Source organism: Leiobunum rupestre, chromosome 4 (assembly GCF_980474605.1).
Source record: "Leiobunum rupestre chromosome 4, qqLeiRupe1.1.hap1, whole genome shotgun sequence".
Lineage (NCBI taxonomy): Eukaryota > Metazoa > Arthropoda > Arachnida > Opiliones > Sclerosomatidae > Leiobunum > Leiobunum rupestre.
In genome coordinates, this window is record NC_143387.1 from 65,393,810 (window position 1) to 65,411,803 (window position 17,994).

The 17,994-nt window shown below is 38.0% G+C and overlaps 1 protein-coding gene across 1 annotated transcript in view; it reads left to right on the forward strand.

Annotated features, from left to right (window-relative positions):
• LOC149948785 (growth hormone secretagogue receptor type 1-like) overlaps window positions 1-16,693 on the forward strand; it is a 35,094-nt gene extending 18,401 nt beyond the window's left edge. The window contains exons 2-4 of the mRNA XM_090171151.1: window positions 13,588-13,660; window positions 13,986-14,343; window positions 14,935-16,693. Coding sequence (XP_090027277.1) covers window positions 13,588-13,660; window positions 13,986-14,343; window positions 14,935-15,360 — 857 coding nt within the window. The 3' untranslated portion in view covers window positions 15,361-16,693. The remainder of the gene's footprint in view (window positions 1-13,587; window positions 13,661-13,985; window positions 14,344-14,934) is intronic.
• Window positions 16,694-17,994: the final 1,301 nt, after the last annotated feature.

Sequence of the window (17,994 nt, forward strand, 5' to 3'; positions counted from 1 at the left end):
GGTGTATATGCTACTAAATTATAATTGATTTAAAACTATAATAGATTAAATTAAAACTAACTATGTTAAATTGAAAATCAATATTTTTCATCTATATTCGCCGAAATTTGATTAAGAATAAACTCAAATTTCATTAATTTTGAAACTGCCACGACATCAGCTGGGTGTAACTGAAACCCCCTTAAAGATTAAACTAAAAATACCAAAAAGGAAGACATTCCAGCACTTAATGAAATTATTATCCCTTACAAGAAAGAGGTCCTATACCGTCGACCTATTTCATTTTTAAAGTCTAAAATTTAAAGAAATTAGTCATCTAGAATTTTGTTTAAGCTCCTTAAGTTTTTATTAATGTATATTGCTCTTAAAAGGAATAAAAAATTCAGTCCGAGCGAAAGATAAAAAATCTAAATCATCCAAGTTTTTACATCTTAAAGAACTAAAGCCGTAATGAGCGAAATTTTACCGAGAAAAAGAGCAATTTAAATGAGATTAACATCCGACGCGATATTATATTTTTCTAGGTTAGAACCATTTTCCTTAAAAACTCCATTGGAAAAAAAAAATCCCTCAGAGTGGACCAATATGTAACGTTAATGAAGGAAAACTCACGCTCTTAGTAAGTGTCTATAAAAAAACCCGCTATTTTTATATTATTATCGATAAAAAATGGGAAAAACGTACTATAAAAAAACTATCACGACCATATGGCAGCTGGGTCAAAGTGTCCATTTTCTGGACGCGGAAGCGCGAGGGTCAGAGAGCTAAATCCGTTCTTAATCACCTAATGGTCAACTCTAGAATCTAATCCGAAACACGCGAAAATCAATAGATCACTAATAAAGAGGTTTTTCTGGATTCCCGAGGCCCCTCTGGAGACGTGGTCAGCTTCTTCTTAAGGGTCAAGAGGGCGGAAACACCCCTCAACTGCCCGTTTCTGTTTGGCCCCACACGCCGTCGCGACCCCTTCCTCCTCTGGGGTTATCGAGCAAAAGCGAACAACCCCAAAAGTAAACGTGCCGTATCACGCGCAATCTTGACCCTTAAGACTTAGAAGCGCCGAGAGACTCCGGAACTCGTACTGGCGGCCCTGTATGATTCGATTATACCGAGTTAGGGAATCGCTATAAGCGTAAGGCTTTATACATAGTTTCCGCTCGGTTTCCCGTAGCTCATCAGGGTCGCGATGCGAAAGCGGGCTTGAAAAAATCTTCGTCGATGACCCGATTGATGGCCCTCGGGTCAAACATAAAATAACCATTTATTTGTTTAATTTTGACGAGAGATCGTGCCTCGCCGCGAAGCCGATCATACGCCTCCGAGATCACCTTGATCCTACATATATATTCTCCAATCGTAAATCTTACCAGCGCGTGTACTTAGTGTGACCCAATGCGAAGAGTTGTTTACGTTAAGCTATACAGCGGTCGCTATGACAACCCCGGGAGTTTCGTCCTCGAGTGTACCGCACCTTGAAACAAAGTTTACTTTTCTCCATATATGAGATAATAGAGGGCGCTTGCCTGAGAGAGAGATGGTTGGAGGACATCTGTCACAGTTAGAGAAAGTATGGTTGGAGTAAGCCACTTATACAAAGGAAGGTCTCCCTGTAAGCGATGATACCCTTATATATACGGAGACCTTTAAGGATCGTTCTCGGGTACTCCTGGACAAGGACAAAATACGGTGATGGGTTCGCAGTGACGTTAGTAAAGTCGCCAAGTTACAAAGTTGCCTCGGATGGGGCAGAAGGGATTCTTAAAGTGTGACCGATGCGATATTTCTGGGAAGAGAAAGATGGTTATTTATCTCCACACGCGGGGGGGGGGGGCTGATCTTGACGTCATAGAGACTATCTATCATCTGGCGAGCACGCGGAGCTTGGAATCGCTTCCTTAAAACTGTCAACGGCGAAGACTTCCCGAGTGCCATCGTAGCGCAGTTTCCCTCTCTTGGAATATCGGTCCACTTTCGCCTCTTCATTTTCGGAAGAATAGCGCCGGACTCAATTATTCAAAAATTGAAAGAGTAGATCCCTTCCTGATATTATAGACTAAAAAAATGATTTATAACGTGGCGCGGCCATCACTGTATGAAAAGCTTGAAAGGAAAAAATTAATTTCCTTATCATTCCCCCACTAGCCTTTCATCCGCCTGTACGGGAACATTGCGCGAAAGGGCTAAGTACAGGCGATCAAATTTCCCTTACGGCCGCGAAATTCGGGGCTATTTTCGAGCGGTAGAGAAAAATAGAATTGACTTTGATTTTTATTGTACGCTATATGCCCGCAGACCAATGTCGCCAAAAAAGAAAAAAGAAATAGTGTCGTCGGAATCAGGCGATGATAGAATGTAGTGTCCCTCCGGGAGCGGAACCATTAAATAGATGAAAGAGAGGAGATCAGACGAAGGGGATGGTCTTTAGCTATGCCCTAGAGTGGTCCTTATGCGTATACCTTGTTTTTGAGTAAGAATTCGTCGGCTCTAGTTTGAAAACTCAAAATGGCGGTAAAAATTTCTCGAGGTCTAAACGTACGGAGAAAGCATAATAAGAAAACCACATAATGTAAAATAAACTACAAATTTATATTATTTATTTTTTAATTTATTTTTTAATATATTTATTATTATTTATTTATTATACATTATGTGGTTTTTTTATTATGCTTTCTCCGTGTTTTTATGTATAAGTGCCGCCGCTATTTCTAATATTAGGTCTAAGCATATATTTACTCGATAAATATACCAAATTATGGGGGCAAACTTGAGATTTAACATTCTGAAGAGAGCAGCATGGCTACTGTACTGAATTTTTAGTATTCGACTTAGATTAGGCCTAACTGAGTTGCAATGGTAAAGTTTGAAAAGCTTCAAAATCTAACTAGAAAATCCTGAAGGAGATCCATACGTTAATTTTGATGATTATTCGATATACTTATGGGCGTTTGATCGAAGAACGGTAGTTTCAAACCTTGCCACAAGAGAAAAAATCATATACCTCTGTCGCTCGTGTACTGCTATACAAATACTGAAAGCGCATTTTGTGTAGGCCATTTCTATTTCTTCAACAAATTCAGTAAGAAAACGAATCGGATTTTGGTTTCATTATATCCTACGCCGTTCATTTTTCTTCGGCGGCGCTAGTGGCTGGAAAATTCCGTGTCTAAGCACAGAGCTTAACGTAAAGTTCCGTCGCAAGATACTGTGGTGGATAGCACTCAAATAAATAATTTTTTTTCAAGATAATTTTGCGATAATTTGAACTTAAAACAAATTAATTCCGTGGACAGTATCGGTATTAGAAGGTCCATTACGCTTCGTCTGTTCAGAATATAGCCGATTTCATTAGCAGAACGTCAACCTTATCTTGCGGTTAATGGAAGCATAGGGTAATGACATTATATTCTATATTCGGTTAATGACATCACAGGCGTACTCAACGTAATCAAATAATACAGTAATAAATCCTATAATACACTTGGCAGATATTGCAGTTATAAATTATTTTACGATATTTAACTTCCAGTTATAACTTGTAGCCTTATCTACCTAACCATGATTATTATCCAACCTAGGGCTTACCTAGTTTTTCCCAACTAAACTTAAAATAACTTAATCTCACACAACCGAAACCAACCAACCCTATCCAACGCAACCCCACCTAACCCAACCCGATCTTAACAAACTTAATATAATCTAACCTCATCCTAACCCAAATTAGCCTTAACTTAACCTAAATGAATACAAACCAACCAAACTTAACAAAGCCTTACTTAAAATAAATTAACCTAACCCAACCCAAACTAAATTAACCTAACTCAAACTAAATTAACCTAACCCAAACTAAATTAACGAACCCAAACTAAATTAACCTAACCCCAACTAAATTAATCTAACCCAAACTAAATTAACCTAACCCAAACTAAATTAACCAACCCAATAACTAGATAAAAACCAAAAACTAATAGCCATATTTTTAGACCTTGCTAAGGCGTTTGACACGATTAGTCATGAAATCTTATTAAAAAAACTTAACCATATTGGAATTAGAGGACTGCCATTAAACTGGTTTATGAGTTACTTAGAAGGCCGAATATCGCGTGTTAAAATAAACAATAGCTTAAGTAAACCATTAACTATTACTTGTGGAGTTCCCCAGGGAACAGTATTCGGCCCAATCTTATTCTTAATTTATATTAATGCTGTAGAACTACATCTGACTCTTTAAATTCGTTTGCTGACGATACCGTCCTGATCTACGCTGGCCCGACATGGGAAGAAGTCTTTACTAAGGCTACAGCTGGACTAGCCCAAACATATTTTTGGTTAAATGAGAATTTACTTAGCCTAAACAGTCAAAAAACCAAATATATGACTTTTGGTCATTGGAAAAAAGACGAGTTGTCTGAAAATTTAATTTTGCATTCCAAAGAGCATTGTATAAAAAATAATACCTTATGTAATCATTGTCAAAAAATAGAAAATGTATCAAGTATAAAATATCTTGGAGTATATATCGATAAAAACTTAAAATGGGACATCTACATAAATGTTTTAGTCTAAAATATTCGACACTTGTATAAATTTTGAATTCTACGGGATATACTTACCTTGAAATTATTACGAACTGTTTATCTAGCCTTGGTGCAATCCTTGTTTAGCTACGGTATAATAACATGGGGATATGCAACTAAAAACGTACTAGACCCATTAATAAAGTTACAAAATAGACTGATTAAAACATGTATTAAAAAGACATATAGATTTCCCAATAAAATAGCATATTCAATTTTTAAAGTTATGACGCTTAAACAGTTATTTGTAAAAAAATTAATTATAAACATTTCAAAATATAAAGAAAGGGATAACATTTTACTAGAGAGTTGTAAAAATACAAGATTACCATATACAATGAACTTTAAACTCCCAAAAATGAATAAAACTAAAACACAAAATCAAGCTATGTACTTGGGCTATAAATTGTTTAATATACTACCGTTAAATTTAAAACAAGAGTTAAACCGTGATCTCTTCAAGATAAATGTAAGTAAATGGACTTTAGAAAATGATGACTTAACAAGTAATTATGTCGGTTATTAAAATTGCAATAATATTTAACTGTAAATTGTCTATTATAAGAATGAATATTGTTAGCTATGATTATGTAAAATTAACAGTTTTTTTATTTTATTTTTATTTATATTTTGTTTAAAGAAAGGAAATGAAAGAAAAAAAGTGTGTATATATATATCTATCGATGTAATCCTCAATACTAATGTATTAAATGCATTAAATTTGTAACACTCCACCACGCACACGCGAAACGCCTATGCGGTGGGGATAACCAATGCATTTAAAGAAAAAAAAATACTTATAGGAAAAAACTGTATAAATTTATGCATTGAATAAACCATAATAATAATAATAATAATAATAATAATAATAATAATAATAATAAAACTAAATTAACCTAACCCCAACTAAATTAACCTAACCCAAACTAAATTAACCTAACCCAAACTAAATTAACCTAACCCAAACTAAATTAACCTAACCCAAACTAAATCAACATAACTTAAATCAACATAACTAAACTTAACCCAACCTAATTCTACTCAATCACAACCCAACATAAACTAACCAAACCCAATTCAACCTAATATTTTCTAACCTTAACCAAGCCCAACATAATCTAACCAAACCCAATTCAACCTAATTTTTTCTAACCTTAACCAAGCCCAACCTAACCTGATCTTAATATAATCTAACCGTATCCCAATCTAACCAAACCTACCTAACCTCAACCTAACCTTAGCTAACCTTTCCTAGCCTAGTCTAACATTAACCCGGTCTAAAATGATAAAAACTGCTTCGATAAACTAAGCTAAGCCATAGTCATCGATTCGCGAACAGAAACAAGATTATATAATCCGCAGGTAAGGAAATTGCGAACAAATACGTTTACTCGTTTCTGATCCAACTACGCCGAAATTGAAAGAGTGTCTCATTCTTGACCCTAAACTACGCATCTATTTTTGTGGGGCCATTTTATCCTAGTCGGTGCATAGAGTGACGTGAGTCCATAAAACACGAGAGCCAGAAGAGGGCCGACGATTTGCAAGTCCGCGTCTCTTTTTACTCCGGCGCAACATATATGGCGCGGAAGCTATACTCTATTAAAGAGACAAATTTAAAAAGTTGCGTTTGGGCTGACATCTTGGTTAAAGGTAGAACGACCCTTGCATATCTGTAAACTGGCTCCCAGGGTATAGAAGGAGCGCTGTCTGTTCCAGTGCTGGACTGTGTCTAATATTATTGGTTGCCAGGAGACAACTGTAACGCTATCATGTTTAAGGGGGCCCACTTGTCATCGGGCAGGTAATAATAATCAGCTAGGCTAATACCCAAGGAACCACCTTAGTCCTAAGTCACCAAGCGGCTTTTAAAGCCATTAATTCAGGTGGCCGGGTTACAATGCGTAAGAGGGTGGTGGCAAGCCCTTCCGGCCACGCGAGCCAACAGCCCCTTACACTCACTATTACCAGAAGAAAATAGGGGGAAGTACGTTACGAAATTTCACTTTCTCGATTTTTTCACGCCATATTTTAGAGAGCGGTTTTGGCGGGAAACTGCGGATGGTTACACCAACTGCTTAATGACGTTAGTAAAATGGCAAAACTATATTGTGGGCTAGAGTTCGTGTCGACTGTTTCTCATCTGCCTCTCTAACACTTACGGATTTGTTTAATTGCGAGTATTGTTAACAATGTTTTTGAAAAATTTAATTTATCTGTAGAAATTTAATTATATGTATTCTAGGTTTAAAGTTTTTGAAGATACATCTGGCTGCGCAAATCTTTCGTTATTATTATTTGATTTTGGTAATGCCCCAATTATGAATCCGATAGTTTGCATAGTTGAATGTTCAAATACACATTTTTATCACCAGTCTTGTTAGCTGTTTGAGTTTTGTCATCACTACGTGTACTGGCGGCCGGGCTAGCAACGCCAAGGCTTAATTGTTCGCTAGTGTTTGTCAAAATTTCAACCTGACACCCTTTATTTCTACCTTTAAAATTGCTGTGGCAAATCTGGTCTCTTTTTACATGACCAAAAATAGTTAACCCTCTTATTCATCCTTAATTAACTAAATGAAGTACGATAGCAGTACAAGAAACTGTAAACTCGATCAGATGATCTGTCTCGACGATTTTCGCCAAGTAAATAGTCACTAGTTCGTTTTATGACCATTGGGTGGCGCCACTATGGAAATTTCGAACGATCCTTTTCTTCTCTTTTATTGGCTAAATTTGAATTTCTTTATCGCGAGTCTGGGTTTTAGGGACAAGGGTCGCCTTGCACGGCCCAAAGCTACAGAAACATACTCCCCCCTATTTTCTTCTGTTATTACCGTTAACCTCAACAAGTTTTTGTGGCAGGGGAAACCAAAGAGCTCGAGGAAAAACCCCTTAAGTCAGTGGGAAGACAACTTGGAAACTCTACGCGGAAGGAGTGGTTCCAAGTTTTCACCCAGTGCCACAAGCTGGGATCGAACGCGGCTCCTCTTGCTGCGAGGCGAAAGTGCCACTGGTTTGTTCTACGAATATGAAACCTTCTCTCTGATGGAGTTGTTACTCTTAAAAGTGTAATTTTATAATTAAATTAATATAAAATTAAAAATTAATAATTATTTAAAATATGACTGTGGTTTTCTCGCCCATGTTCGGTTTCACGAATGTAGATGGTCACTTAAGCGCCAGACTATAAATCGATTTGGTTTTCGAGGGCTCTTGATTCTTTACAGTGTACGGATGGAGATGAGAAAAGGCAGAATAAGGTTTTTTTATTTCCGCATTCACGTTCGATCATAGAACCAAAGAGCTCAACAGTGAAGCTGCCCCTTCGAGAGATTCGAAGGAGATAAAAACTGGGGGTTCCAACCAAAAGAGCGAGCTCAGAAAAGGGGAAAGGTTGAAGCGTAGAGGGTGACAACGGACAGTGTGAGATGAACAAAAAATCGAATGCGATTCAACAAGGCCAAAAAATTTATATTCGGTTGCCAATAAAGGGGTGGGGGTCTCTTTCAGCATCCCTTCAAACGCCCCTCCACTCATAACGCTCTCTTCATTTATGATTTGATCGGCTTACGAGACCGATAACGAGCGAAGAGAAGTGCTCTCGAGAGTGATAATGCGTCGCCTTTTATTTCAAACTCTTTCTCATCTCCAATATTTTTTAAATGAAGCCATAAACCTTTTCGCACCACCTAAGTACGTTTAATCAAATTTGTTTATGTAACAAATACTTGAACCAAAAGTAAACATAATATCCCTTAGAGAAAAGTATTAATTTTACTTTACTGCCCGCACTCGTTGATTTTTCAAAAGAGGTATCTGAAGAAAAAATAATGGTAACTTCTGCGAAGTATAATATATAACTATTTCAAAGGAGAAATATATCTATATAAGTAAATATCTGTGCATTTCTAATTTTAAATCGTCGGGTGGGAAATTTCGAACCGCGGGGAAATCGCTCCCTTAACATCCTAAATGGGTAATTATCTCATTAAAGATATAATACAAATTACTACCGAAACACCAACGAATTTCACTTCCGTCGAAAGCATTAAGAGAGGAAAGCTAGGCAGTTCGGGCTTAATAAGACGCTACGTAAGTAGGGGCACCTAGCGGAATATATATATATATATATATATATATATATATATATATATATATATATATATATATATATATATTAACGCCGCAGCGTCACCTAGACTCGTTTCGGTTCGCGAATAGAAACCGCGAACAAAATTCTTCCCTGAAACCCCCCTACAACCCTTCGAAATCCAAATTAAAATATTTTCTCAGACAAGAAAAAAACTTTCGACGCGTCAGTGAAAAAAAAACTAACGTCAGTAAAAAAACCACCAAAATGTATTTCATTATACGGTCCATTAAAGGTCAGCCAACTTTATAATAGCCCTGGGTTCCCCCTAATTCGGTAAAATACAAAACACCAACCAGCCATCCAGCCAACCAGCCAAAGAAGAGAAGGCGAGCATTTTCTTACAAAAAGAAGCGTATTTCGCCGGAATAATAAAAATAAACGTCAAAACCTCTCCTCGCGGTCGTATAACCCGCTTCTAAATTCCCATCAAACTTTCGTGGTACATTGGCCCACGTAACCGTCACCACCCATCGGGGGTCGCGTAACCTTTCCGGGGAATCGCGACGTAATAAGAGGCTGAAAATGCTTGAAATATGAATAAAAAGTTCCGCTGGGACAACGTTAATGGACGGTGGAGAACGAGGAGAGTTCAGAGGGAAATGTTTCCTTCGCCCATCCACGGTGTCCCCATCTCGCGTGTATCATACGCGTTAAAAAAGAAAATCTTGCCTTAGAAAGAGTTGAAAAAAGTCAGTGGAAAAAACGCGTATTAAAAGATAGGGGGCGGTTGAAATGGTACCCTAGGGTCGTAGACCAAAATGCCACAAAACGTGATAGTATCTCTAAAACGGCAACAAGTTGTAGATCGCGTGTTCGGCGTCCATTTAACAGTCTGGTTCTGGCTCGTGGAAGACACGTTGGTTGCGGCAAAAAGAAAACGTTCTCGGCGTAGGCGCGTACCCAATGGGATGCTCTTCTATTGTTCTTCTTCAATGGAGGAATACCGCGATCCGTTAAAGGCTAAAAAGACTTTCAAAGAACCGCGTTCGGGTGGATATTTTGGCGGACGGGATCGTGGTGAGTTAAGGAGTTGCGCTGGAAGGATAAGTCTCTCGGAGGCCAATTCTTCGCACGTAGTCGAAAGAGTGGGTTATAAAAGGAGGAAATGTTCGGAGTACAACGAAGGATTAATTTTCTTTACGTGCCGGCGGTCACACCCCGCCAATCAATTAGTGGCTTCCGTATCTTCATTTGGAGGACATTATTAATCAACGCTAATTGCGGGGTAATTCTATAGTGCGGTGTCAAGATTTTACTATGAAAATATATTACCGAATTGTACAAACCTTTAGAGACTTTTAATATTATATAAAACGGTCGTTTAAAAGACATTAAGCCACAACTAGAAAACGACTATGAAGAAAAAGTACTACGGTAAGTCTGTACGCAATAACGCTACCTCTGCATTCCTAAGAGTTCTCCCTACTCGTTTTCAAGTTTTAAAATAACTATTTCTTACAAAAATCTTGTAAATTAACTTCAACCCGCACAGCGCTGTGCTGAGTGCGGCGGGACACTTTTACAGGGGTCTTGCCATCTTATATTTTTTTTAAAGCCAAAATATACCTCTTCTCGGAAGAGTTTCTAATTTTCGGCTAAGATGTATCCGTGGTTCTGTGGTTGAACGCTCACCTGTCGTGCAGGAGGGCTCAGGTTCAAATCCCGCCCGGTACTAACGCAAATTGAAAAATATTTATGCTACACCTGTAAAGCCCGCATTTGAATCCGCAAATGTAGGCTTCGTCCCTAACAGCCTTTCCCTTTACTTCAGAGAGTTATCTCGTTGTTTTGGGCCATCGCTGCTGGGGAAGGTAGGGATGACTCATCCTCACTCGCGTCGTCCACTTTCGGAATTCTCCGAAAGTGGCGACCTCTGACCCGAAGGGTTAAGAGCGGGGTAGAGTTAAAGGTGACGCTTACTATTGCACCACAGTGAGTCCGCTAAGATTTCTTGGTGGGCTTTCTTCTCTAGCCAATTAGGTTGGAGACCGGTAGCGTCATCCGAGGGGCCCGCTATACAAGGGACGTCGGGACAATGGGTTAACTCACTCGGTTACGGACTCCGACCTAACCAGTCACATCTTTTATATTCTCTCTTCTAGAGAAAGGTTTTAGTTGCCATGATTTGTTATCGTTGGTAAATATAAATATATTATTAATAAAGAGTATTTTATAGTGTAACTCTCGTACATGGTTTAGATATAAGCCGACAATTTCCAGGCTTCACACAGCCAATGACAAAAAGAGGGTTCTTTTGGAAAAACCTTTTCCCTAATTCTAAGAAACTGCGTACACAGTGACTACACTATGCCCCGAAAATACGTACGCGTTCGCAGCCCGGACAGACAGACCCACAGACACCCCCCCCCCCCACCCACCGACAGACACGGTGATTGTAAAACCCCTCCTAAGGGACATAGTTCCCTCGGAGTGGTAAAAATGAAGATTTATATTCTACTCAAATGACAAAATGTTATAGTGGTAAAAGTGAACCGATTCGAATGCCATTTTTAACTACTTTTACCGTGGTACTGTGACGTAACGGGGACCAAATTTAAAATAATATTCAAAGCAGGCGCGTCGGAAAGTTTTGGATTAAGAGGAGTACAGAATGAATATTAAAGGAAAAGTCCAGGTTGGGTAAAACTTGGGTCTATTTGAAAGATCATGTTTAAATAAACTCAAAAATATCAGTCGTAAAATTGTATCTTTTTTTATGACGAGAGATGCCTGAAAGAAACACTGGCTCTGTTCCCTGCGCGCGCTTGCTCCGCGTGCGGTCTCCGGAGGGAAGGCGAAAGAAAATGGCAGCTCGCTTGGCGGGTAGATTTCGCTTGTTAAAAGTTAATTTCTCGTCATTAAAAAAAGGTACAATTTTACGACTGATATTTTTGAGTATATTTAAACATGATCTTTAAATAGACCCAAGTTTTACCCAACGTGGACTTTTCCTTTAAGTATGGTGCTCCTCTTTAAACCTAATTAAAAATAAGCTTTTGGTGCTCCTTTCCAATTTGAAGAGGGGTACGTTGTACCCCCTAAGCCCCCAACCGTTCCTACAATATCGGTTGAAACAAAGATAAAATAAACTTCGTACCCTAGATTCGAAATAACTGCCTCGCGAATAGTCAAGAGCGTTTAACCACTTCCTGCCGGAACTCCGAAAAAATTAGCTCCATAGTTACCATGGTTACCAACTATAGATAAAACCACGGCCAACTTTGATGACCCGCTGTTGCGTGAATAGCGGGTCATCAACTCTGGGCGTGATAAAACAATACAGCGACCAATGAAGGTCGATTTTTCGGAGGTCACGTGCCAGAAGCATTTTTGACAAAACCGGCAATCAGAAAGCTCTCAGAATTCGTATCTAGGGTACGGAGTTCAATATCTGGCCAAAAACCTTAAGGTTAAAATTCGCAAGGTCCTCTGCCCAACACTACATCCTAATGTCTCAGCCCATGAACGTACTGAAATCAAACCATGGGCAAGGTCTTAAATTAGAAATATAGACTAGTTCTATATGGGCTTGTTCAAAACTCTTGATAAAGAAAGGCCCGCATATCACGCTACTTGACATCAAATACGCTAGACCTTGCGCGGCCTTTTTTTCATGATTAAAATAGATCTTGCAAATCAATCATCCCGACACTTTGGGAAATTGGGACCTAGACCTCTGTAATACTTAATTGGCAATTTGGCACCTCTAGAAAAGAATTAGACAACGCGATAGAATTTTCTTTGTGGTTTGGGAATCTGATCTTAAGACATCCCAAATTAAATAATTTTGAGACAATAGAGAGTTTAAGTTAACCCCCCCCCTAAACAAACGTGTAGGGGAAAATTGTTTGATTTTAGATTCTAAAAGTACGCTAATTATTTTACCATTTCTTACCTGGCACGTCTTGTAGTATTTCAATAATAATATTGAATATTCAAATTATTCAGCTAAATAAAAATAATATTGAATATGTATTCAAATTATTCAGTTAAATAAATATAGTGGGAGTTATGACAAGCTTTTCTTATTATATGAGAATGTATATTAAATAAAAATCGTAAATACTATTTTAAATTGAAACGTGACGAAGCGTTCTATAGTTTAGGTCTAAGTCGTTATGATAATACATTTGTAGATATAGCGGAGACACGAAACCACGAAAACAAAGAGATTCTGTTTGGACGCAATTCAAAAATTTTATAAAATATTGTGGTGGGGCTAAAGTGTTTCCTCATCAACTCGACGACGGTTAGGCACTGAGACTTATCCTTTGGAACGCCACAATGGGAAAACAAGTGGAAGGTGGTCACCAATTTTTATACAAATCGGATAAGTAGTTTTTGCTCTAGAGCCGTCGGCAAGAACAAGAAAGAAGAAGAAGAAAAAGATGAAAGTGTTTTTTTTTTGACATTATGGCTATCTTTGAACTACGTCGCATTATTAGCATAACAGCCCTATATTTACAGTTTTATTGTATGTTTGTCATATGCGCCTGGTCTTTCCAATAGTATATTGCTTGTCTCACTAGTCTGAGTGGTTGAGGATATACAAGGGGCTGAAATCGGCCCTTAGTTGCTTCGGGATAATACTAGCTCGGTCTCGAAAAGTCACTTTCCCGGACCTTGCTGTGGGGACTACCATCCCCTCTGATTATCTTTGGTTTAAATTAGGATTCATGGCGAGATTCTCTCAGTTTTATTTGCCCAAACCTGGCAATCAAACCGACTAAAATGGTGAAAAAGAGGCGTGAAAAATAGGTATAAGTTTCAGTGACGGGTTGCTAAAATAATTCAAAGATTATGTTACGTTATTTGGTATTAAAACAAATTCGCATTTTCTCTTTGATATGTCCGCAGGTAAAGTGGTGCCGTTCGTGGAGATGATGGTGGCTCACGCTTCGGTGCTGACGATACTGGCGATAACGATGGAGTAAAATTTAATTCTCACATCAAAATACTCGTATTTCTATTCGTAGCTTGCTCGTGGGTGTGGCCTACTTTCGTCGTCATGGTAACGAGTTAAAGGTCCAAAGAGTCGTTTGAAATATTTGCGCCGCATTTCAGGAAGCTCCTACCCTTCCGTTTCGTAACAAGGTATATCCGCTCCCCAAAAACACGTCTCTAGCTCCACCCTCGTAATTCGAACGATTTTGTGGTCCTTTAAGAACCCGCGAGCCATGACGCGAAATATGGTCATGGTGGCTACGAGAAAGTGCCGAATATTGGTTGATTTTTTTGGGCTATTTTCTCCGTAGGAGATACTACGCCATCTGTGAACCACTGAAAGCGGGTTACATCTGCACCAAGATGAGGGCGTTGCTCCTGATAGTGGCCATTTGGGTAGTGGCCATCCTGGTAACGGGACCGGTCATCGCCATCGCCGAGTACAACGAGTCCGTGGAATATTACGACGGCAGCGTCGTGCCCGTCTGTCAAACGGCGGCCCAAACCACCTGGCAACGGGTCTACTTCTACCTGGTCACCGTCTTTCTCTTCATCCTGCCTCTCTTAATCCTGGCTGTCCTCTACGGCGTCATCACCCGACACTTGATGCTCGATCGGTGCATGCTCAAAAGCAGCACCGAGAAAAACCAGCTCAAAACCAGACGACAGGTGGGTTAGACATTTACCTTTCATCCGATAGATGGGGTGGAGGAGTGGTTAGCACTTTCACCTCGCAGCAAGAAGAGCCGGGTTCAATCCTAGCTTGTGGCACTGGGTGAAAACTCGGTACAACTCCTTCCGCGTTGAGTTGGCAAGTTCTCTCCTCACTAGTTTAAGTGGTTTTCCAACGAACACTTCGGTTTCCCCTTTCATAAAATCTTGTTGAGTTTAACGGTAATAGTGAGTGTAGGGAGCTGTTGGCTCTCGTGACATGAAGGGCTTGCCACTACCCTCCTACGCATTGTAACCAGGCCACCTGAATTAATGGCTTTAAAAATCGCTTAATGACTTAGGCCTAGCGGATTATTATTATAATTATTTGACGGTTTTGTAACGAAGCAATTACCCACTTCAGTTCATGTAACCTTCTAGAAATCAGGCTCCATCGGTGGTTGTAGGCCTATATTTATAGTGGGTTACCATGGTAACTACGGATGTTACAACGGGAAGTGGGTAAACGCTATCAACTAGGCGTATAGGGTACTGGGCCTAAATTATCTTTGATCCAAGTCGTAATTGTCATCTTTGGTAATTTAACAGGTGGTGCTAATGTTGGCGGCGGTCGTCGTCTGCTTTTTCGTCTGTTTGATGCCGTTCAAAATCTTCGTCATTTGGATCATAGTGGTGCCGGATAAAACGCTGCAATCGTTGGGACTGGAAGCCTACTACAACCTCCTGTACTTTTGCCGGGTCATGCTGTACATCAACTCGGCGAGTAACCCCATACTCTACAATTTGATCTCGTCCAAATTCAGATCAGCTTTCGCGCGCCTCCTGTGCTGCAATTCGAGACTAAAACGAAAATCGACGCTGAGGAACACCCAAACCTCCATCAGCTACACGGGCGCCGGAAACGGCAACGCCGGAGACGGTAGCTTCAAATACGTTTCGCCGCTACGCCGAAAAAAACTGATCTACCATTTCGTACGAGATCGTCGAAGCGGAACTACCGAAAGTTACGTATAACGTTCGCTAATAAACTGTCCATCTAGTGGCGATACTTTGAACTATCCGCGTACGTGTCGCGATTAAGTAGAGACGGAGCGCGCCAAGGTTATATTACGAATATTAAACGACCGATAGCGCCATCTACCGTTCCGAGATAAAACCGTGACTTTAATGGATATTACTTATTGTATCTTTTGTTCCTCTGGCGTCAACCGCGAGCGCCATTAGCCGCGCGATGGAATGGAGAAATCAACAGACATTTACCGCTTCGCGTCTCCGCCACCAGGGCCATCTCGTTAAAATTTACGTAATCGCGTCCATATATACAGGGTACATATATAAACTAATTACATAAATAAAGTAGCTGTTATTTAATTAAATAATTAACCCTTTAAATGTTATATCCATAAGTATTAAGTAAATAAAGGCCGCACCTAAACAAAGCCTTCCGTTTTAGTCCATTATCGTTCGTGTATTATCTAAACACAGACCACCGAATGAGGTTACCGATACTAAACGTACAAAGCTTTCTAAATTATGAAACTTTTTCGAACGGTGCGTATTTTTCGTAAAGTATTCAGCGGGAGTTACACCACGAAGGTCCTCGGGGTCTTATCGCGAACACGAAGCGCCCCTACAGTAGAGGTTGAAGGTCATTTATGAAACATACGGCTGTCACCGGATATCTTGATAGCCTAGGTAACGGATACTTCCCGAGCCTACAAGATGATTTTACACAATCGTAGCTCCTATATGAGTTGAAGCTAAATGGTTAACTGACAGATTCATTTAAAGTCCGAAACGGAGGTAAAGTTTAGGTAATAAACGCTTAGGGTGTACTTCCGGTTATAATCGATTAAGATTGGCTATGGTTGTCGTCTCGATTTCGCGATGTCCGGTGGAGCTAATGCCGTTGAGGACTGACATTCATTCGCTTAAAAGCGAGTAATTGGAACGGACGTTTAACTTTGGCATGTATCATAATTATATATGATCTAAGGTCAAATTTATAGTTAGAGAATAAAATTAAATATATTAATACTAGTAATAAAAAAATTGCCATCTGGAAATATTTCAATAATTATATATTTTTGTAAACTGTGATATTTCCATGTATAAAATATCCGGAAACTGTGGACGTATGTTATCGTTAAGTGAATATAATTTTAAGTTGCGGAGAAGTGCGTAAAATAGGCGTCATTTAGTTAAAATAAAGCCGCGACTAAAAAATTTCATAAACACTCAAAAAATGTTTTCGCGCCATGTACTTTTTATATTTTTTCATTATTTATTTTTATTATCGTATAAAATGTACATATTGTTCATGTTAATAATAAAAATGGCACTTTTAAAGTACAAACTATATTAAGCTTCCTGATTTCTAATAATAAGTGTAGGAATTAATAGAGAAATGACCTAATTTTTAACGAATATTATTGCGTTTACCCAGTTTTCGTCCAACTTTATAAGGCTTACACAATTTTCTGCGGTTTATCCAATTTCATCGAAATTTAATCATATTTACCTAATTTTTACCAAATTTTATTAGTTACCCAATTTTGATTTTTACCAAATTTTACTCGATTTCGAACAGTTTTATTTGACTTTAGCCAATTTAACTGAAAATTATCTCAATGTTACTTTATTAATGTAATTTATTAAAAATTTTCCAAAATTTAACCAAATTTGATAAAAATCTACCCAAAATTGATAAATTTTACCTAAAATAGATCAAACTTATCATTTTTGGGTAAGTTTTGAAGAAATTTCACATGCTTTTTTAAATCTAGATTTTTTTGTTTTTAGTTGCCATGGGAAAACTAAAGCCCATTGCAACTTTTCCCTTTGGGAATTTTCATTCTACCATAAGGTCTACCTAACCCCCGAGATTCAACAAAAGCGGTGACAAAAACTTGCAACGCGGTAGGAAATGGTCATTAAACATTCCAAGTGTATAAAATTATAATTTCCTTCTTATATTTGCCAGTAAATTTAATAGTAAATTATTTTCTATACCAACCAACTAAAGAATATTTAAAATTGCATTATCCTAAAAACTATTTAAAAATGTATGAATTTTCTTACAAAACCAAAATCGGATTTTACTGAAATATATTTAAAAGTGTACGAATTTTCTTACAAAACCAAAATCGGATTTTACTAAAAAAATATTTAAAAGTGTACTAATTTTCTTACAAAGACAAAATCGAATTTTACTAAAAAAATATTTAAAAGTGTACGAATTTTCTTACAAAACCAAAATCGGATTTTACTAAAATAATATTTAAAAGTGTACTAATTTTCTTACAAAACCAAAATCGGATTTTACTAAAAAAATATTTAAAAGTGTACGAATTTTCTTACAAAACCAAAATCGGTTTTTACTAAAAAAATATTTAAAAGTGTACGAATTTTCTTACAAAACCAAAATCGGATTTTACTAAAAAAATATTTAAAAGTGTACGAATTTTCTTACAAAGCCAAAATCGGATTTTACTAAAAAAATATTTAAAAGTGTACGAATTTTCTTACAAAACCAAAATCGGATTTTACTAAAAAAATATTTAAAAGTGTACGAATTTTCTTACAAAACCAAAATCGGATTTTACTAAAAAAATATTTAAAAGTGTACGAATTTTCTTACAAAACCAA